Below are 21,663 nucleotides of genomic sequence, written 5' to 3' on the forward strand. Positions count from 1 at the left end.
ATAGATGGATGCTGCAGCTCCAGGAGCTGTGGGTTCTCAGCAGCCTAGAATTTGGTTCCCAGCTCCTTTCTGAGATCCCAAGCCCCAGTGACTTTTGGCTGTTGTAAAAAAAAGTGGCATTTACCAAGCAAAATCCCCTGCAGTTCGGGCTGAGGTCAAAAAACCTCTTCATCCACTGTGGCCTTCTGTGGCACTGGGGTGCCTGCGCTTGGGATGTGCCCATGACAAACAGGGGTGAGAAAAGGTAACTCAGGGGGTGTGAAAAAAGATAAAGGCACGATTTCAGGACATGCTGGGCAGCACGGCACCGCTGCAATGGGTCCCTGCATCAGCAGCATGCCAGCAGCTGTGCTGACAGCCAACGCTAAACTGCTTTGTGTTCCAGCGCATCCGAGCCACAGTCAACAGCCAGGAGCAGAAAAGGTTACTGATGGACCTGGATATCTCCATGAGGACGGTAGATTGCCCCTTCACCGTCACCTTTTACGGGGCACTTTTCCGAGAGGTATGGCATCCCAGAGACCGGCTGCACTGCCCTGGGGGGCTGGATCCCCTCCCAGGCTCCGTATTCCCCGGCCTCCCTCTGAATCCAAGGGTTTAATCTAGATATGAGACACAGTAGAATTCGAATTTGCTCAATCCTGGCCTAAGGGGCTGCCATGTGCAGTTATTTCGTGGTGAGCGAGGAGTGGCACGCTGCCAGGTGAGGAAGAGCTGAGAGCATCCGAGCCCCTGTGCTGGGATGCTGGGGCTTGGTGGTGATGGGGGTGGCTGCGTGCCGAGGACACCAACTCACAGCCTGGTCCCTTTGTGTTAATATTGTCCTGACTTGCGATGAGAAAGCCACACAGAGGAAAAGTGTGGAAAGCTCTGGAGAGCAAGGTTTATTGAAAAGGTTTAAACACAGCCCTGCAGAGCTGAATTTTTCCTGGCTGAGCAATTGCTGAGGGACCTGAGCACGTAGGAACCTCAGTCCTGATAACTTTCAGGACTCCTAAGTCCACTGGGACTCTGCTTTGGGATGAGACGGCAGAAAATGCACTCAAAGTGGTAGGGAAGGTGGACAGCACTTAATTCCAGCTGGGGAGTAGAGAAAGAGAAAGCCCAGTAGAGTTTTGCTGAATAACTTTTACGAGACAGGGAAGAAGCAAACCGGCCAGCAAAGGGCAAGTGCCAAAGAAGGCGTTTGTACATGAAAGGCAAGGATGGTCCGTTCCAGTGGGCAGATGTTTGCTTTTTGTATCCTCCAGGGAGACGTGTGGATCTGCATGGAGCTGATGGATACCTCACTGGACAAATTCTACAAACACGTCATTGACAAAGGCCTGACGATTCCCGAGGACATCTTAGGGAAAATAGCCGTCTCTGTGAGTATTAGCGGAGTGAAGGGGGAAGGAAAAAGGGGTCTCTTTTTTAAGCCAAGTCCTGCATGACCCAGCCTCCCAGCAGTATTTGTGCGAGGAAGAGCATGGTCCACAGGCCAGCCCATGTGGACATCCCTCGGTGGCTTCTAGATTTTGGTTTGGGGTGATGTTATTTAAAAGCCATAAATACCCCCAGATGTACCTGTACACCCTGTAATGGAGAGGTGGCACCGTGTTAAATGTGGGGAGGTCCCTGCAGCTCCTTTGCCTTCTCAATCAGGTCCTCGTACCCTTGGAGATCCCTGGGGACCCTCTGTCACCTCAGGGTGCAGGATGCACGTAGTTCCTTCCCTCTGAGCAGGTCCATGAGGATGGGGGGTGAAACCAGATAGCGTTCCCTCCCCGTTGCAGTGCTGCCAGCTGTGATTCACTCTAGTTTTGTTCTTTCAGATCGTAAAAGCACTAGAACATCTACACAGTAAGCTCTCCGTCATCCACAGAGGTAAGAGCCAGGCACACAGCCGTGGCCGTGCCGGTGTCTGTCCGTCCCATGCTCCGGCATTTTTCCCTTTTTGCATCTCAAATATGCCATGAACACACTTAGAAAAACAAATTGCAGTGTTGCTGCTTAGTACCTTTATTTCTAAAGGGTCGTTTTCAATTTTTTAAGAGGAGGAAAAAGCCCTCTCCAGGGTGTTGCTGCAGGGGGAAGGAGTGTCCGAAGGGAACGGAGTTCAGCTCCAGCAGGCGGTCATGTGCTGTAGGTCCTGCACGTGGCTGGGGACTGAGTTCCTGCCTTCTGTGTCATTTGCAGTGGGTGGAAAATGCTGCTCAGCTTCTGAATTTCTGTTTGCTTCTTTGATTTCCACTGAAAATTGTCTTATTTCAAGATAATAACAGATGGGTGAGGATCTCAGATACCTGAAGCACTTGATTGCAAAGCGCTGATTAAAGAGTAGATGTTAATGAGCTGTAAACCACCCAGCGCTAAAGAGCAAGACTCAAAAACAGCTTCTGGTCTCCCTCAGACGGTGTTTCAGCGCTTATAATTAATCTTTTATCACACGTAGGTAGATGGCCTTCTTGCAGAAGTGACCTCTTATTTCTGGGTGTCAACAGGGGAAGGATTGCTCCCTTTTGAGGCTCAGTGCTCAAATGAGAGAAGGGTGGCCTGTGTCGGGCATTTAAATAGCTCAGCAAATGGGTTTTGTGCTGACATTTCATCTGGGAGTAGCCTAGCCAGGAAGCCCCTGCATGCTCTGGCAGCTATCACTTTTGACTTCTTTCTGTACCTTAATTTCCCTTGCTGATGGTGATTATAACCGCCTTCATGAGAATGATGCAAATGCGAATGCACCAGGGATTATAAGGCCGTGATGGGAAGCAGATAAATCTGGCAGTAATAAATAGATGAGACACTGGACTGATTTCCATAAGGTGTGGAGCACCCACACGCCTGCTGCTGCTCTCATTGCCTTCAAGCTCGGTATCCTTAAAATTAGAGGCCACTTCTGAAATCTTGATCCTTGTCTCAGTTTCCTGCTCCTTCCTTCCACTGCAATCCTCACTGTTCTTCACCCTTTCCTGCCCACCTCTTATCCTTTTCCCCATGTTTTTTCCCCTTGTGCTGGCAAGACAGCAGCTTCAGCTGGGGACTCACTGGTGCTTCAGGCTCTCACAGATGTCCCCTGGAGATGGCCCAGCTTTGCCAAGCTGTGCCCCGTGAGCACTCTGATGGCCGTGGCTATCCCCAGCACGCTAGGACACGGTGGCTACATGCAGGGCTCCCTCCCACCCCCCAAATCAACGAGGGGAACCTGGAAGTGAAGGGACACTTGCAGGACATAGGACAGGCCCACGAGGCAGTCACCTGAACTTGCAATAGCCACAACCAGCTGAGATTCTGTCCTATATGAAGCACCGGGGTTTGCACGGGCACCTTTGGTGCCCTCTGCTGATAGGAAGCTCTTTGGCTTTTTTTGGCTTGGCCCATGCATGACAGTGACTGTGGTATGTGTTCCTTCTTGCAGATGTAAAGCCCTCTAACGTGTTGATCAATACACAGGGGCAGGTGAAAATGTGCGATTTTGGAATTAGCGGTTACCTCGTTGACTCGGTTGCTAAAACCATGGATGCGGGATGCAAACCCTACATGGCTGTAAGTTGAGCCGCCGAGAAGCTGCTTGTGAAAGCTGCTGCAGGGCAGCCAGAGGAACATGAGCCTGGGTGTCGGGTCATCCTAAAGGGGGAAGGATCAGCCACCAGCATGTCCCGGGGCCTCATTTTGTAAGACGTATCCCTGAAGTTACTTGTAAAGGGGTAGAGGGAGGAGAAGGATCTCACGGGTCAAATCAGGTCTTGTGAGCATGGCTTTCTGCTGCCTTATCTCCTCCCCATGACCTTGGGAAAGGCTTTGTAATTACTCCGTGTTGAACTTTTGCTGTTTGCCCTGTGGGGACACCAGTGCTTTTCTTTTGGGAGAAAAACACTCCTTTGGATTTTCTTTTTGTGAAGTAGTCGCATGGGGTGAACGCGGTCCTGGAGAGTTGAGGCTTGTCACCTCCCTTCGTGTCTGATGTGCTGGGTCAGCTGCACCACCCCAAACCTGATGCAGGTGCCATCTCCTTCTGGTGACCCATTTCACTCTGCCCTTACTGGCAAGGATGTAGGCTTGCTCTGATGCCAAGATGGTCAAGTGAAGGAGCTGGCAGTGTGGACTAAGTGGCTCTGACCCGTGAAAGACCCCTCAGAGGTTGGTGAGCCCTGGGTGCAGGCATCACGCTGAGTCCATCCCTGGTCCTTAACTGCCCTTGTGTCTCTTCACAGCCTGAAAGAATTAACCCGGAGCTGAACCAGAAGGGGTACAGCGTCAAATCTGATATCTGGAGCCTGGGGATCACGATGGTAGGGCAATCTGGGGGCTGGCAGTGTGGTTGGGGTGTTGGGTGTGGTTTGTGGATTCGTTTTCCTCCCCGTAGCCCCCTGGCACTGGTGGCACTGGTTCCCTGGGAAGGTGTCAGGGCTGGAAGGGGCACATGGCGAATCCACAAGGTACCAGTGAGCACATTGTGGGGTCAAGGAGAAGGCAGACGGAGCTGCTTTGCTGGCTTTGATGTGTTGGCGTGGCAGGGCAGGTCTCCAAGGACGTCCCACCCTTGGGACACCCCTGAGGCTCTGTCTGCGGCTGTCCCGGGGACTGCCACCCTGCTGGGGACAGCCCTGCTGTGGTGGCCACAGGCTGCCGGGAGATGGCAGCATGGGCTAAGGCGAAGGCGTCCGGCACTGTGTCTGTCTGTGGAGCAGGTTGGATTTCAAACCTGAAAAAACATCCCGGCAAATCGCACTTAGCACAGTCCCCATCAGAGGAGGGGGCATCGGCGGCATCTCCTGCACACCAGGAGAAGCAGTGTTCAGGGGGAATCCGTCTCCTTGCCATTTTATAGCACAGTGACCCTATGCAATATGTGTTTTTTAAACTTCTGGCCTCTCCCCAATGATGTCCAACAGGAGGGCAGGAGGGAGGATTGGATATGGAGGCTGCTGGGTGTCCTCAGGCCCGCCCCATTTGCTGGGGGAGGTTAAACACAAAAGGTTTCCTGCAAGACACTGTGGCCTGGTGGGGTGAGGATATTCCATGTGTTTGTGCAGGGCCCAAAAAAACACATGTGTGGGTGGTTAAACAGGCTGCCAAAATCCTGTGGGGTGGCAAGATGAGCCCCAGGGTGTCTGTCCCCTGAGACTGAGGTATGGGTGCTGTCTCCCCAGATCGAGCTGGCCATCCTGCGCTTTCCCTACGACTCCTGGGGGACGCCCTTCCAGCAGCTCAAGCAGGTGGTGGAGGAGCCGTCGCCGCAGCTGCCAGCAGACAAGTTTTCGTCGGAGTTCGTTGATTTTACCTCGCAATGGTAAACCTCCCCCCATCCCTGCTGCCCCAGCCCTGCTGGACCTGGCCCTTCTGGCCCTGGCCAACTGAGGATGAGGAGGACAGGTGCTGGTGGCCTCCCATATCACTGTCCCCATCCCTACCGTTGTCCCTCAGGGACATGGTATTTGTGTAGTAACCACCCCTCAAGGGCAATAGATGTGGTGGTCAGCTATGGCTGGCTTTCTCTGCTTGAGACCCAGACCCGGTGATTTTGGGGACGTACAGGAAGAAGGGATTAAGAAGGATATCTCAGCCAGTCCCCCCATATGAATATCATGTACTGTTTGTGGCAGGGTGGGGAAGCTGAGCAGGGTCCAGGAATGGCCACATCCTCCAGCAACCTTGCCCTGAGCAGCCCCTCGTGCCACCCTGCTCCTGGGGGACGCAGCTCTGAGGGCAGGCCCGGTGCTGAGCTCGCCCCGCGATGGCCCCGACTGTGGCTGTCCCGCTGCCGGGCCCTGCGGCTGCTGCTCCGCTCTCGCTGGGACTCGGAGCTGGAAGCAGCGGGAGGATTTGGCTGCGTCGTAGGAAAAGGGTTGGAGCAGATGCGCGCTGTCTGGAGGCTGGGAGTGCTGCATGAAAGCGCAGGCTCTCCCAGCACCCGAGGAGACTCGCAGCTGCCCTCATCATATGGTTCAAAGAGAGCTGGCAGCGGCCCCGCGGCTCCTGACTGCTTCTCCCTCCAGCTTCCCTGGAAACCGCCTGGGAGGCGTTTTTATTTTCCAGGCGCTGCAGTGCCATCTGCGGCTTGCCAAGTTGGCAGGTGGCTGGTGGTTTGCAGGGTAGCCAAGAAAGGACGGCAGATCGACAAATACAGAAATGTGAGACTGTTCCCGAGCTGCCAGTGTCAGGGCCTGGAGTCCGGCCGGCTCTGCTGTGACCCAGGAAGGGGATTATCAGCCACTCCTGCCCGGGGACTTTAAGTACTGACACTCAAATTCTTCAGAGTCTTGTCCAAACATGTTTTCGAGGTCCCTGGATTCAGCCGCACGCCTCTCTCCTGCTTTGTGGTGGGGAATACCTGCACATGCCCACACTGCTCTGTGTCTGTCAGAGGTGGGAGCTGGCTTGGAAAAACCCTCTCGCATAATGCCCACCGTTTTTGCAAGGCCCACGCTGGGATTTTGGACCAGCTGCCTTTCTCCTGTGCTGCTGGCTCACTGCTTGTTATTGCAGACTTGCCTGTTTGTGCCAGGCAGGCTGTTGTTCCCCACTGAACAGAGGCATAGTTTGCTTTTGCAGACACGGTGTCTTGCAGTTATTGCCTTGTGCTGATTTAGGATTAAGATAGCCACAGCTGTTCGTGGTAGTTGCAGTGAGAAGCATGACCCTACTGAGCAGCACTCGTACCTTGAAACCTTATGCTTTGGAGGGTACATGGCAGTTTCTCTCTGTGCAAAACCTGTCATCTAGGATCACTGAAGACCCCTAAACACCAATGGAGTTGCATGGAATCAGAGGAGCGAGCTTTGGCTGCGTGTTGCACTGGTTTTGTGGTGTCAGAGTCTGAGGATTTCTTCTGACACCAAACCAGGTCACGACAAGTCAGTGTATCAAGGCTAGCTGCAATGCAGGAGGTCGCAGGGTGAATACATCATCCTCTGTCTGGGGCAGTGAAGCTGCAGTGACCTGTCTGAGCTAGCATCAGATCTAATAACGGCGCTTTGTTCCTGAAAATTTACATGGATTTCAGTAATTTGTCACCAAATTTCCTGGTATTAATAACCTCGGAAAAAAAGGTTTTGTTTGTAGAGCTTCTAAATTAAGAGGATTATATCCAAATCGTGCTTCTGGACGTGCCCAAGCTTGAAATTCACCTTAGCATCTCAGCTTGGGCTACTTTTGAGCTCAGAGGATGTGACACATCCCGTACCTCCAGTTCGGCAATATTGGCACGTATCGTTACTAGGTTCCTCTGTTCATTCACAACATGACACTAAACACGAGCCCGCTACACACAGCAAGCAGGAAATATCTATTCAGTGTGTGTCCTCCGCTTCCTCTGGGGTCCGGCAAATCCCAGCAGAGGAGCGACTTATCATCACCGAGGTTCTCACTTTTGTTTTGCTCAGTGTGACACCTTTTCCCCGCCACCGACGTGTACGTGTGTGAAGATCTTTTCAAGTTGCTCCAAGTGTCTTTCCCCTAAATACACTGTCAGGAAGTGAGTAGAGATTACGTCCTGTCTTTTAAAAACTATTTTCTGCTGGAGGGAAACCAAAATAACTTCCAGCTACAACCCTCCAGAGCCATCTGTTGTAGGAGAGGAGAAAAAAAGGATGTCCCATGGAACCGTCCCCACTGATAACAGCATGGTGATAAACAAATCGGTGTACACATGCTTTGGAGCCGCCCGGTCACCATGCCCAGCCAGAAGCATGGAGGCTGTATCCATTCCCTCAGTCGCTGACCTACCTGATAATACCCAAAAGACCGATGGTGCCTGGTCCCCAGCAACAGGCAGTGGTATATAGGGTGTATACACTGGTATATAGGGTGTCCCTGGATCTGTGGCCTTGTGCTCACTGCACTGGTGTAACCAGCGCTGTGTGCCAGCTGGGGCCTGTGTGCAGGCTGTGGTGGCTGGGGGTGTCCTCAAGACCTAAGCTGTTTGCTTAACATGGATGAGTAATTTAACTCACTCTACAAGGACTTCAAACCTTGCTTTTGTCATGGTACAATTTTATAGCTTTGCTTAAATTTCATAAAGAATGTAACTTTTAATTTTTATTTTTATTTTTTTCATTAAAGCTTGAAGAAGAATTCCAAAGAACGGCCAACATACCCAGAGCTTATGGTGAGTGTGCCTGGATTATGCAATGTACTGGTTCAAAATTGAGGTGGGTTATAATGAGGTACTGTAGACAGGGTTTCCAATAGGGAGTGGTGATTTGGGATACTCAGCATCTGAATTTTCGTAACAGATATGAGAATCCTGGCACTTCAGTGTCTCAGGAAGGTGCTGCAAAACGGAGATCAAGTCAAGTCGAGTGCTCTTGGGGATCAAGTCAATCAAGTGCTATACCAGTCAGATCAAGGGAAAAAAAAATGTAAAAGCAGTGAACATATTTGCTAAGGGATAAGAATGAGGCTGCAGAGATCACTTAGCAAGGGTAAAATCCTCCTCTGGAGTTTGTGTGATGGCTTCAAACACTGAAGCCAAATGCTTGCAGCACGGATGCTCCACATGGGCTGCAGGAGCTGAATGGTCTGCTAAGCTTCATTGCCACGGAGGAGACTTTTTGGACAGGGTGATTCCTGGATGTTAGGGACAGAGACAAGTCTGTGACTAATAATTCCGGTTATTGAATTTTGTCTGCTGCTTAGAGACTGTTTGCTGTGAGCACGCCTAGGACAGAGGAATAACTGAGGAAGAAAATGCTGATAAAGACTCATGGCTGGGGAAATGCAAAGCAGTGCAGGGGGTTGAGGTCAGATGCACTTAACTGCTGATGAACTTCCAGCAGTGCAGACACTGGCACAAACTCAGACACAGCTCTAGGCTGGAGCTGGCAAGAAGAAGGGATTAAGATGAGATTTTTCTGCCAGATACCCACAGCTTTGTGGCTGGACTCCTGACTTTCTGGTGTTGATCCTGATGCTCCTAACAGCTGGTGCTCCTAAGTATCTGGTCCCTTTTTTACTGTCATCTGCTTGACAGCTTGCTAAAGGGAGTCTTCTGGTTAAGGGGTGGAAACTGCTGCAGAATATCCCCAGGCATCGGTGTCTTCTTCCCCATAATTGTAGGATGTGTGTGATGCTGACCATGGGGTCAGCCTCATCACTGCCTCAGACCGTGTGCTTGGAGGTGCTGGGACCTCTGTAGTGTGAAAGCACCAGGATTTGAGGTGTTCTCTGGCTACAAGACATGCTAGAAATCCACACACCTTTCAAAAGTGAGTTGTAAGCAGTAAATGATTCCTGTGGCATTTCTTGCTGGGCCCTGTCATGCAATTAATCTATATATAGATCTGATTTATACACAGTTTGCCCAAATACTGGTTTCAGACAAAGGGAGGCCTGAGGTTTATGGCTTTTTTTTCCCTTTTTTATTTATTTATTTTTTAATTATTATTATTATTATTGAATAAATACATAATATTTTAAGCATATTTCTGAAGTTTGCCAAATGGCCTTTTATCAAAAAGGTTCACCGGAGCAGCTCTGTCTGTTGCAGCATTAATACCCACTGGCAAGCGAGCGCATTTCTATTGAATTAGGTTCTTGGATCACCTCTCCAGAGTATCTCAATGCTGTGGTATTTTATGGCTGACATGAATGTTGTGAGGTCCTGTGGTTGAGGGTTGCTGTTTTGTTGTGTGTTATTTTTTTTTTTTCTCCTTCTCTCTCTCTTATGGCATTAAGTTGCGGTACTGGATTGGACTTGTCGTTTAGACCAAGGCTGCTCCCTTGCTTTCCTGTGGAATTGAGGTTTCTCATGGAAAATATGACGCTATGCTATCTTGAGCATCAGGAAAACTGATACCGGTGCTTAATTTCATTTAAAAACCCACTTCCCCAGGTGAAGCAGAGCACGAAACTACTGCAGGGCTCCTCCCCGGTGGTCTGCACGTTGCAAGAGCAAGCAGTGCCCACCCAGCACGGGGTATTTTGTGCCATCACCAGCCTCAGGCGTTGCAAAGGGTTTGGGTTCACTGAGACAGGGCTGGAGGCCACCACTGCCACTCGTGGCACGCCTGCGGGTGCCTCCAGGCTGCGGTAGCTCTGCTTTGGGTGTGAATTCGCCGGGTGTGAAGGCGGTGGCATCTCGCTGGGGTAATGATACAGCAGGCCACTTGGGCTGTCTCTCTGGGAGTTATTCAGGACACTCCAATTCCCGTGACTGTTTGACCCAGGGAGACCTTAAATTATGTCTGGATCCTTGCCTCAACCCATTTCAACTCGATTTCCCACATAATTGTGCTTCCTTTTCCTTGCTGCTGTGTCTTTGGGTTGCTTCCCGGCTGCTCAGAGCTGCCTCTCTTCACCGGATAACTTTCTGCTCGAGCCCACCTTGGAAAGTCTCTTTTCTTTGCCCTTCTCCTCCCTCCGTGTGGCCACTGCTAGAAATGACCTTTGAGATAGCCAACTCTCAGTGACGGGGGGTGGCAGCTTTGAAAAACCATCTAAACTACAACATATCTTTAAAAATCTGGCTTGAATTGAGAGGGTCAGGAACCGAAGTGAGCTCCCCCGGCCCGCACATGGGAAGTACAACAGCATTTTACACACAGCAGAGCTTTGCCTGTGAGCCCCACAGGGCCCCAGCTGCCTTTTGGCCCTTTCCGACACCCTCAATACAAATAAATGTAATTAACTGCCAAAACAGTGTGTGGGAAAGTGTGTTTTGGTGATTTCAGGTGGAAGCTGGCTGATCTCAGCTGATACGTTGCAGCCCCCCGAGAGCAAACCGAGCCACCGGTGCCGGCAGAGAGGAGTTTTTTGTTTTTTTTTTTTGGGGGAGGGGGGGGAGACATTCGGCTGTGGGCTTTTTTCTCCTTACACGTATTTTTCCATTTGCGCTGAAATGTAGGCAAGATTTTCTGGCAGGATGTCTTCCCATGTTGGTCACGATTAAGTAGTTAAACATACAGCTGCGGATGGCTTTCCAGCCGGGATGGCTTTCCTCTCTGCGGCGGTTCGGGGTAAAGTAGCCATCTCCTGCTGCGAGCAGGAGCAATTGCAGGGAAGAAATGAGACTCAGAAGTCACCAGAGGGTAAATACACAGATAAAGCAGGAAGCTGAGGGAAAACCCACTGCAGTCAGCCTTCCTGCAAGGCTTTTTCCCTTGCTCCCGTTGGAGCTGGTGCGCGGTGGGGTGGGTAACCGCCGTCTCAGGAGCAGCGCTTCTCATCCCAGGGCACCGCAGAGCTGTGAGCCAGCTTGGGCTGAAGGGCATGACATAGCAGGGATAGAGGCAGTGTTTTTAATACCTTCTGTTGCCTCAAGAGCAGCCCAGGTCAGCCCTCCCAGCCAGGGCAGGGTTTAGAGGGAATCCACGGCCTCCATGAAGTGGCCCCTTGGGCTTCCTAGACTCCCTGCAGCTGTGAAACATGGAAAGCCCAATATTATGATGCTAGTGACAAAGTGTTTTTCACTGTCTGGAAGACCGGCTGAAAAGGGGTTAGGTTTGGTCCTCAGTGTTGTGAATAATAAACTTTTTTTTTTCTCTCTCTTCTCTTCTTTCCTAGCAACATCCTTTCTTCACCCTGCACGAATCCAAAGAGACAGACGTCGCCTCTTTTGTCAAACTCATCCTGGGAGACTGAGAACTGGACTTGTATATGAATTGCCCTTCTGTGGACTGGTGGGTGCAGGGGAGGGGCACGTGGCAGGACTTGTCATGAAAGCACCAACAGAAAGTCGCCGTGTTTTGTTTTGTTTTGTTTTTATTCTGAGAAACCCCCGCCTCGCCGAAGTTTTTAAAAGGGTTCTTTGGTATCCATAGTGACATAGAACGAGCTGGTTAGTGAAATGAATTTTAATAAGGTTGGTAACCTTAAAACAAAAACAAAACAACAAAAAAAAATTGAAAGAGTGATTTACATATTTAATGACAGTCAAAATCCCTCTTCCTAACTTTCTCCTTATTCCCCTTCCCTTCCTCCCGAACCAGAATTTGCTTTGTCATGGTAATAGGTGCTATGGTAGTCATGAAGTTGTATGTAGATTTATATTTTGTCCCTTCCATTATTTTAATATTTATGTTAAGTGCTTGATGGAATAGATTTCTGTTTTATATGAGGATGAATGTGTGGTGACGATGATGATACTAAATGAGGCCACAGCAAGCGATAGTCCTAGGGCTTTGCTGGGGTAAAGGTGTCAAAGGAGAAGAGAAAGACGAGAAGTGTCTGTGTCGTGGAAGATATTTAACATGCATCTTTAAAAGAATTTATAAACAAGGATCTCAGCTCAGCTACTCGAGCTGCCTTCATGGGGTGCGAGGCAGCGTCACTGTAAGGCAGGGAGGCCCCGGCATCCCGCGAGGTCTCCTCTCCTCCGGAGACCGTGCTCCGAGCCCGGGCAGCACGGCTCGGCCAACCTGGTGCCTGCGGTGCTCTGCCAGCCTCCTGCCTGGGGAAAGCCCCTGCCCTGCGTCCCACACACTTACTCTGCTTTATCGGGCAGGTGATGAGGTCCGGGGTGGGAAGATATTGTGGGAGACTGGCTGGGATCGAAGCCCCAGAGGGAAAAGGCCTGTCCAGTAAGTTGCACAGAGTTCAGGAGGAGGCTGCAGTGGCTGGTCCCCGCCTGCCCTTGCGCCCAGCAGCGTTGCAGTGTCTGGGGTCACCTAGGCTGGGGATGTGCTGCTTTGGGTCTAAAAGGGTGTTCCTCTCTCCTTCTCCAGATGGGAAAGGCCAACAGTCTGCATAGCAGGGATATCTCGGCGCGAGTTTCCAGGCGCTGCCTCGGCAGCAATCCCTCCGTGCTTGCCCGTAGACTTTTGGGAGTGCTAGCGAGCTCCCCTGGAGCCTGTGCCGGCGTGCGGTTTGGGTCGTGTCCAGCGCTGGTCGGGATGCTGAAGGCAGCTGGGAGTGCTGGGCTCCGGCACAGGCTGCAGGTGTCTCCCGTGAGAGCAGCCGCCGGGAAAACCACGCAGGGAAACCACAGCCCACCCGTACCAGGAGCTTGTTGCTGTTGGCCAGGTCCTCCGAGAAAAGCTGCGAGCCAAGGGCAGGAGCACGGGGGCTGGCTGGGTGGTTGGGGAAGACAGTGTATCACGCTGCTTTTAGGTAAGGCGGTTACTTTCTAGAGAAGGGGGGAGCTGCAAGACATTGCCATGGGTCTGGAGCAAGGCCACTTGCTCCAGATTGATGCTGGTTTGACTGAGCCAAACCTGCACAGCTGCCTTGCTCGTCTCTCAGGCCTTTGCCTTTGCCTGTGGCTCCTTCCCACAGCCCTGCAAAGGGGAGTGCCTGTGTGCGACTGAGCTGCAGCGTGCGTGCCTTGTGCCCCTCTGCGTGCTTCCCTTCCCCACCCATCACTTCTGCACAGGCTCTTGGAGCCAAATCCCAACTGGAAGCATGCCTTGCCCTGCAACGTCTCAGTTGCACGGGGTGTAATTCAGCCTGGGACCCTACCCTTTCTCTCCCATTTTAGTGGCTTTGGTCTCCGTTGGAGTAGGTTGGGCTTCTGGACTAGCCTGAGCATCCACCTGGGAAGCGACCCCTTGGAAAGGCCAACGAGGAGGGCAGTGTTTGGAGCAGGGATCCCCGAGCAGCGGTACTGCTAGCACTAGGGACGTGCCAACCACTTCGAAGAGGTGCAGACACCGCCAGTGCCTGGGCTGCCGCTGTCACCGTCACGGCCGTGGCTGGTGGTGCCCACAGAGGTGGCTGTGAACCCTAAACCTGTGCTGCTCTGCCCTGCAGCCAGCATCAAAGGGGACGGGGTGAATTGCTCCTGAGGATTCATTGATCCTTGTGCCCCTCTGCTGCGGAGCGGGGTGGATTGAGGCGGGCTCGCAGGGGTCAAGGTGCAGGAGTTTCCTTGCTGCAAAGAGCTCACGGGTCGAGCAGGCTTTGGGGTGGAGGTTCCCCTTCCTCAGCCTGTGCTTCGTGAGCCTGCCCAAGCCTCAGTAACGATGGGCTCCGTATTCCACTTCATGTCAAGGAGAACCTTTCAGGTCACATTTCGTTGCGGATGAAACACAAAAGATGTTTTACTTCACAGTGTAATTTTAAAAGGCCTCGCATGGCTCATAATCTGCCCTCTCATATTCCATGGTGTGTGTGTGTGTTTTCTCTCTCTCACTTTCTCAGAGTCACAGAGCTGTTTTGATTGATTGTCCTCAGCTGCAGCTGAAAGTCCGGCCAGCCAGTTTATAGAGTTGGTTCCAGCATCAATTCTCGCTTTGAAAAACATGACATTTAAAACCACCCTTTGGTTTTCCTACATATGGATCTGATGCTTTTGTTAAAGATTGTTTTTGCTGCTTTTCTCCTGGAATATAAGTCTCGTTTGGACACCGCATCTCCTTGACCTCACAGCACCTTTATTTCAGTGCCATTGTAATTGACAGGTTGAATTTATGAGATACTGTCAAAGTTCAGTATTAATAGCAGATATTAATGTCACCAGCGTTTTCCAATAGAAAATTAATGTCAGTGTTGTCTGCAGCTAGTAACCCTCTAAAACGATTCCTGCATGCCTCAACACTACATGCTGAGTGCTTTCTTTTATGCTTTTTGCTCTTGCAGTGCTTGGGCCGTCTAATCCCTTTGTTTTAATGACATTACAATAGAACATGCAACAAATCACTTCACTTCCCTCTTGATTCTCCATCACTTTGTTCCTTTAAAAGTCATTTACGTCAGCCCGGAGCAAGTGTGAATCCTTGTGACCAGCGTGAGTAAAAGCAGCGATCCGCGTGATCACCACTGCGGAAGGTACTCACGGCAGGAGAGCCCTGTGGAGGCTCTGCCTCTGCATCTCTTGTAGCATGTGTGGACACAAAGCTTGGCCTGATCCAGGGTTTTCTTAGAGAGAAGCCTGAGCCGGTGGCCTCAGTGCAGGGAGGAGAGCCAGGGACTCCTGCGTGCTTAAAAGCTGGAAACATGCTGGGTTGTAAGACAAAAATCAGGCTCTTTTCTCTTTCCTTTGATTGTGAGCTCTGTAAAGATGAAAAGGCTTTGGTCAATACTCAAAATCTTGTTAGACTATAACATGAGTACAGGTTGGCCTGTGGCAGGCATGAATTCAGGGACATCAAGCCCTTCCTAACCACCGTGCCCCCCGACCAGTCATGCTGCTGAGCTGAAGCTGTTTTCCAAAAGGCTTTTTTTGTTTCTGACAGCACTGTGGGCAGCACGCAGGGTGTTAGATTGTCCTGAGTCAGGATATTTAAAGTGCGAAAGAAGCAGGTCTTATGCCATGGACCTGAAACAAACCAAAACACACCAGGGAGCAAAGAGGAGAGGAAAGCTGCCCGGAGCTCAGCACCGAGCTGTGGCCTGGACCAGCAGTGGGAATTAATTCCAGCATTTGCAGAGCAGCGAGGGCCTCTCTGCTCCTCTCTGCTAATCTCTGCTCCTCTCTGCTCAGCCACAGCAGCGGCTGTGGGGCTGCAGGAGACATGCACGGCCCATCCTCATGGCAGGAAGAGGGAGACCACAGGGGCATGATGTTCCGCTTTTTTCCTCTGACATGCAAATTCCTTACAGCTCCTGATGTGCCTGGAACCTCCTGCATGTTGCCTTGAACTGTGGCAAGCCTGAAAGCTACTTTTTGGGACCCTGATGGTCCCTTAAATTTAATGGAGATATCGGAGGGCATTTGCTGGTTACTGTTTTTAAATGCCAGGTTCCTGCTGCTGCAGTGGGTGCAAGGCCCATCTTCTCTGGAGATTTTCCAGGTGTACAGAACTACACAGATATCCACGTACTGTATTTCTGCATTTTTCCTGCCTTTTGTTGGGCTTCCTGGCAATGAAGGAGGCATCTCCGACTTGTTGCAGAGGAGGGACCATCAGTTCTGGGGGCAGCAGGCCTCCCCTGTGCGGCGGGGAAGGCATTTGGTAGGTCAGAAGTGGATCTTAAAATATTAAGTTGAGCTCCCAGTTCTTTAACAGCCGTGTAAGGAGGTGGTTGTGTGCCTGTTGGGTCAGTGTTAGGTGCACCTTGTGGCAGTGCCGTGCCCAGTTCCAAGGGCAAGAACACCGGCACTGCCACCCTTAGCCAGGATTTCTCCGTGTCTGCAGGAAGCTAAGTATGTACCTGCACGTTTCCCTTCTTTCCTAGACATTTTGGAAGAGGAAATCCTGCTCGGCCAACGCAGCATTGCTTTAGTGGCTGGTCTGATGTAGTTCAGACAAGGTTCCCACCAGCTCCCTTGTTTAATAGACCTCTTTTTTATTAAAAACAAAACCCAAACTCCTCTCTCAGAAAAGCCAGCCAAGATGCTCTTTTTTTTCTCTCTCTTCCATCTTGTTCCTCTTAGAGGAACTCTGGGAGCCTGTCTTGGTGCTTTCACTCTTTCACATGCCAAAGATTGCTACATCCCTCTTAGTTACGCTCCTGCCAAACCAGATCTTATAGTCTTGCCTCAAAAATCATCCACTTCCCTGCTCCTTGGGGTTCCTTTTGTTGCTGTTGCTTTTTCATTGAATTTCCTCATGTTTATTGACATGTCTATTGTTGAGCTTCCTGGACTCATGCGGCTCTCTTTTTCAGATACAGAGAAAGACAAATAGTTGCCTTCACTGATCTGCTCCCGCTGTTGGGGAAATACTGCTAGCGATATGATTCCTGCAGATGGGGATGGGTCTCATTTAGAGCTAGGGTCATGGAGGGTGTAAACTGGCATTGCTCCATTGGCTTTGCTGGAAAAAGGCCAGTTTTGTCCAGCTGAGAATCTGTCCTTACTGTCTAAACAGTTATTACACACTAATAAAGATTAATGATTGTAAATCCCCGCGGATTATACATAAAATGGCAAGTTTTACTCATTAATCTTTATTGCCATATTATAGCTGTTTATGTTAGAGGAGTCATCTCTCTCTGTTCTGAACATGCACTTAGGAGGAGGGGGCTGAGCTTGGGGCAGACGAAGGGTGGACATAACAGACCAGATGTCCATGTGTTTTACAGCCTGTGTCCTCTCCCCCAAGTTGGTTGTTTCCTTGAAAGCCTTTAACCAGCAGCAAAGGATGTATCGCAGAGCTTTGTCTGCTTCTCTGGCCTCTGGCTGAGCTATAAAATCCAGATTGTTTCTGGTGAGAAGGGATCAGATCTCCTAATTAATATTTCAGCTCAGCCTTTACTGGAGCAGATGGATACTATGAAATTTGACGTGTGCTCTGGCAGGCCAGAGCTATGCAGCATACTGACATTCACTCCCGGACAGTGGCTGGAAGAGATGCTTTATGCACTGTACTTATCTCTGTTGCAGGTTGAAAGAATGCAGCTCCTTCGTGTAACCCCACGCCACAACAGCAGTTGATTTTGTTGTTAAGGAGGGCAAGAAAAAAAGCTCATTTTAATCACAGCCTTTATTTATTTGTAGGTGAGCATAAGCACAGCTAGGAGGTGGTGGCGCCGGTGGTCTGGACACAAAGGTTTGTGTGCTGTAGAAATGAAGAGGACTCTAAAGAGAGTATAGTAAACTGCAAGGGTGGTTTTAATGGCATAGGGACAAAATAAGTCCTCTGCTAGGCAGCTGGTCTTGGTCCCCTCTGCCAAGGAAGGTCTGGAGGTGGTGGAGAAGAGTGAAGCAGACAGAGAGGAATGGATTTAGGGCATGCGTTTTGTCACGTGTCCCAGATGGCCACTGCGTCCCCACTTCTTGCAAGGGAAACAAAATTTAAAACTCAAAATAAAATGACTGGGAAAAACTGCAAGTGAACCAGTGCTTGTTGCCTGCTGCATGGCCTCGTGCTTTGCTGCTTCCCCTCTCAAGCTTGTCAGTGAGATTCCTTGGGCATAGATGATGGGAAAAGCTTGGGAAGGCTTCTGTAGCTGAGAAAGAAGAGGATAAACATTTTCAGGTGGCTTATAACTAACTGAAAAATGGGAATATCTAATTTACTGGCCACAGGGGCAAGTGAATTCTGCAGAGAGCCATGCTGCGGGCAGTGCTGTTCCCAGGAACGACTGTGGCTCGTGACGTTTATTACACGGCCTCCTTTAGTGCACTCCTGGGTTGCTAGAAAGCTCTTAGCCTCCATCGACCCCTTACATCTTGGTCACTGTTACATTTTGCGTTTTACTGTCTGGGATTTTACTAGCAGCCTTTTTTCTAGGCGGTTGGGCGGAGTGAAGGCAAGGGATAGGGGCCTCCGGCCAGCTCTCCGCGGAGCGCTTTGGGAGAGGACGGCGCTGCCTGCCTCTTATCCAGCGCCTGCCCACGGGAAGCCACAGCCAAGGCCTCGCTATCCTGCGGGTATCCAGCCCAAGCGAGAGCTTCCCTGGGCTGTTGGATTGCTCTCTGACACGCTCTCATGCTTCACTGCCATCCCATTAAAAATCCCTTCCTGGAAGCGGAGCAGCTCCAGAGTTGCAGCAGCCTCGCGGCACGGCGGCTTGCCCTTGCCGGCAGCCAGGCTGTGGGCCGGGCGGTGTTTCCTTCCTCGAAAGGCTCTTGGGTTTCTCTAAACGATGGGGCACGACTCCAGCGGCTGCGAAGCGCCGCGAGGATAAGCTGGGAAATGCTTGGAAGTGTCTTATGTGCGCTGGAAATAGAGATGGAAATCTCAAAAGATCAGACAGCTTTCGGCAATTTCCAAAGCTGTGTGGTTTTAGCCAGACCTGAAAACCCTTCCTAGAAGTTTATTTCAGGGTATTTTGGTATGTTACTTTCGCTTTTGGGCCCAGTTAAATCCAGGAAGCTCAGAATAGTGTAATTTCAAAATAAAGGATAAGCACACCCGCCCCAAGTATTGCTGAACCAATCAGGAAGGTTTGTGTTTGGTTTCTCATACAGGGAGAATTCAGGCCAGCTCAGGGTTTATCCTAATTCATTCTGATTTTGCCCCAGATTTTTATTCTTTTTGAGAAAATAGGAGATCAGTCCGTGGTCTTTCTAAAATGCCTTGACCCTTCATGCAAGGCTACGAACCAAGTTGTGCCAAACGCGGATGGAGATAAGCGCTATGGCAAGAGGCGGCCAACTCTGAGAGATGGAAAACAGTCTGGCAGCAGGTGTGCCCGCAGCCCCCAAAAATGTAGGGAGATGGATTTTCCCCAGGGTTGCGTGTGATGGAGGTATTGGGGTCTGCCACATCTCCTTTTGCTGTCTGTTCCTCTAGTTAAGAGCTTTCAGCCGTCTTGGGGTGTCCAGGAACAATAGCTGAAAGTCTTTGGTATTTCTCAACACAGTTGTCTGCTGTTTTTTTTTTCTTTTTTTCTTTTTTTTTTCCAGGAAGGGTACAGTGAAGAGTCAGAAAGGACCAGGTGTCCTTGATTTAGGCAGCCAGAGGGAAGAGATGTAGATTAAGTGCCTTGTAAGAGCCAAAAAGGTGTGTTTAAAGATAAATTACAGCCTGCGCTGTAGCTGTTAAGTCAGGATCGAATTTTCACATCTACAGGTGCAGCTGCAGAGCTCCCCATCCACATTTTGCCCAGAGTTAGTCATGAGTCTTCCATAAATATCTGATAACATAGTCCATGCTGCATGGTGGTCTTAACTCAGATCGGGGCTCTACAGACAGAAAATAGCCCGGTACAAAGTACAACATCACCAAACCCAGGATGTGGCTCCGAAATTCCCCATAAATCTAGGTATGTAGTGCATTTCCAGAGCTCTGCCACCATTTCTCTTTCTCCATAACAGTGAATCGAGGGCTTGTGTTTGGTGATGGCTGTCACCGTGCCAGCGGGGCTGCTGGAAATCGTCACAACATGCAAAACGGTGGGAATTTGGCGTTTGTTTTTCAACAGCAATACACCGGGGGGAAGCTGCTACATGTAGCGTCTTGCAAACTGGGGATATGCTGGAGTAAAACTTGTCATTTCTCACAGAAAAAAAAAAAAAAAAAAGCTGTCTAAAAATGTCCAAAATCTTCAATTTAAGGAATGACAGTTTTATTCGTGAAGATCCATGTTTGGCATCAAAATATATGAAATTTCTAGCATTTCTGTCACTCTGCGTGTGAAATGTGCTTTTTTGCAATGGTGGGAAGTATGTAACAAGGATATTTCTATGTACTTTCACTAAAAAAAATAAAAAATAACTGAGCTGAATGGAAAAGCAACCACTTCCCAGTGGTCTGCTGGTGTTGAAGAAGACACAGGCAAAGCAACTGTGTTTTGAACACATTAAAAAGGGAAGACTTCCAACCTACTGTAATGCAAGTCCTTACTTTATTTTATTTTATTTATTTTATTTTATTTTATTTTATTTTATTTTATTTTATTTTATTTTGTTTTGTTTTGTTTTATGTTTCATTTTATTTTATTTTTGGGGTGTTTTTTATTTTATTTTTTTCCCCAGTACCATCATTTATTTCATAACTGTGAAAGTCTCTTCTTTTCCTCACATATGGAAAGCTGATTATTCTTTCTCATGTTCTTATTATTTATTATTTATCCATTCCTGGTACTACCCAAGATGTGCTGAAGGTGTCTCCCAGCCTGCCCTCAAGCTATATGGAATCACTTTAGTATCTCCTGACAGCTGGGACAGCAAGTGTCAGTAGGTGGCTAATTATTATTTTAAATTATATATAGAGCATCTCAGTTTTTCTTTTAGTGACCTGGTTTGCTCTGGAATTGGAGATGGAGATAAGCAAGCTTTTTTTTTTTTTTTTTTTTTTTTTAATACAAAAGCATTTTTCACTTTTTCTTTCAATGTCTTGGAGTATTCTGAATAAGCCTATTCACTTTTTTACTGTCGTTTTTAATAGGAAAAGCACCGGTCGGGTTGTAGTTGTTCCTTCAGGAGGGCATTGACTTGCACCAGGGTCAGTTTAGCTGCCATGAACGCTCAGTGCCGCGGCTTTGTTAACCAGCAGCGCACTGGAATTCCAAGAAAAGGATCGTTTTCCACCTGAGGAATAACACCTGGCTCATGATGGCCTGGGTTTGTCTGAGCCTCGTCAGAAAAAAGCCTGGAGTTTTGTGTCAGCCCTCGGGGCAATGAGGTGCTGAGGCCTGCCTCTGGCTAAACACCTGCCCTGGTGAGGAGGCCGTGAGTCCTGCCCACGAGAGGCTGTGCTTGCTCTGTAGGAGACAAAATCCTCTATGTGTGCCCTGTGTGAGTCTGTAAGGACTGGCATCTCACAAATACATGCTTTTTGTTCTTTTCCTCCCGTTCCCCCTCTCCGCAAAGGTGCCTTGCTGCTCTGCTGCTTCCGAAGCCTCCCCGGCCTTGCTGTGGTGCATCTGTTTCCTAACAGCTTGCATTGGTTTTCTGGTTTGTTTTTTCTTCCCCCTATGTATAAGAAACGTTGGGTAGCAGAATGTGGAATTCATTAGAAGTTCATAAAGCAGGGACCTCAGAAGGATGTGGGTATAAATGCTTTTCAGGCATCTGAGGTGAACTTTAAATGGAGCTTTGGCCCTCATTTGCTTTCTGCTTTTCAAATACCATTTGTGAGAAAGTGGAGCTGTCAAAGCCACGCATGAACTTTGCCTTCTTGAGAATAACTTGCCTCAAAGTAAATTGTCAAAATGCACCAGGAACTCGTCTCGAAGTAAATCCGGTAGCTCTCCAAGGCTGGAAGCGTGTGTGTGTTGGGGTGTGTGTGTGTGCAGGGGTGGGTGCCGCGAGCAGCTGCCATTTTGGAGATTTAAAAAACACAAAGCGAGTGTTTTCAAAAAGGGCAATGTAAAATATTTATTTCTTGGCAAAAGCGCATCAGACCGCATCTCCCATCCTTCTTTTAATTGCTTCGTGTTTGTTTTTGTTGTCTAAGTCTTTGCTGGCCTGCTTCC

General features: G+C 49.6%; 1 protein-coding gene across 3 annotated transcripts in view; it reads left to right on the forward strand.

Moving 5' to 3' along the window:
• MAP2K6 (mitogen-activated protein kinase kinase 6) overlaps positions 1-21,663 on the forward strand; it is a 53,394-nt gene that overhangs the window by 25,627 nt on the left and 6,104 nt on the right. For 2 of the 3 annotated variants that reach the window (XM_084491753.1, XM_084491754.1), the window contains 8 exons: positions 386-505; positions 1,251-1,367; positions 1,815-1,866; positions 3,395-3,522; positions 4,191-4,268; positions 5,130-5,269; positions 8,041-8,086; positions 11,482-12,132. In XM_084491753.1, coding sequence (XP_084347879.1) covers positions 386-505; positions 1,251-1,367; positions 1,815-1,866; positions 3,395-3,522; positions 4,191-4,268; positions 5,130-5,269; positions 8,041-8,086; positions 11,482-11,559 — 759 coding nt within the window. In that variant the 3' untranslated portion in view covers positions 11,560-12,132. Of the gene's footprint in view, positions 1-385; positions 506-1,250; positions 1,368-1,814; positions 1,867-3,394; positions 3,523-4,190; positions 4,269-5,129; positions 5,270-8,040; positions 8,087-11,481; positions 12,133-21,663 lie in introns of those variants that run through there. The other variant, XM_084491755.1, reaches the window with a different exon arrangement.

Source organism: Aythya ferina, assembly GCF_964211825.1.
Source record: "Aythya ferina genome assembly, chromosome: 18".
Classification (NCBI taxonomy): domain Eukaryota; kingdom Metazoa; phylum Chordata; class Aves; order Anseriformes; family Anatidae; genus Aythya; species Aythya ferina.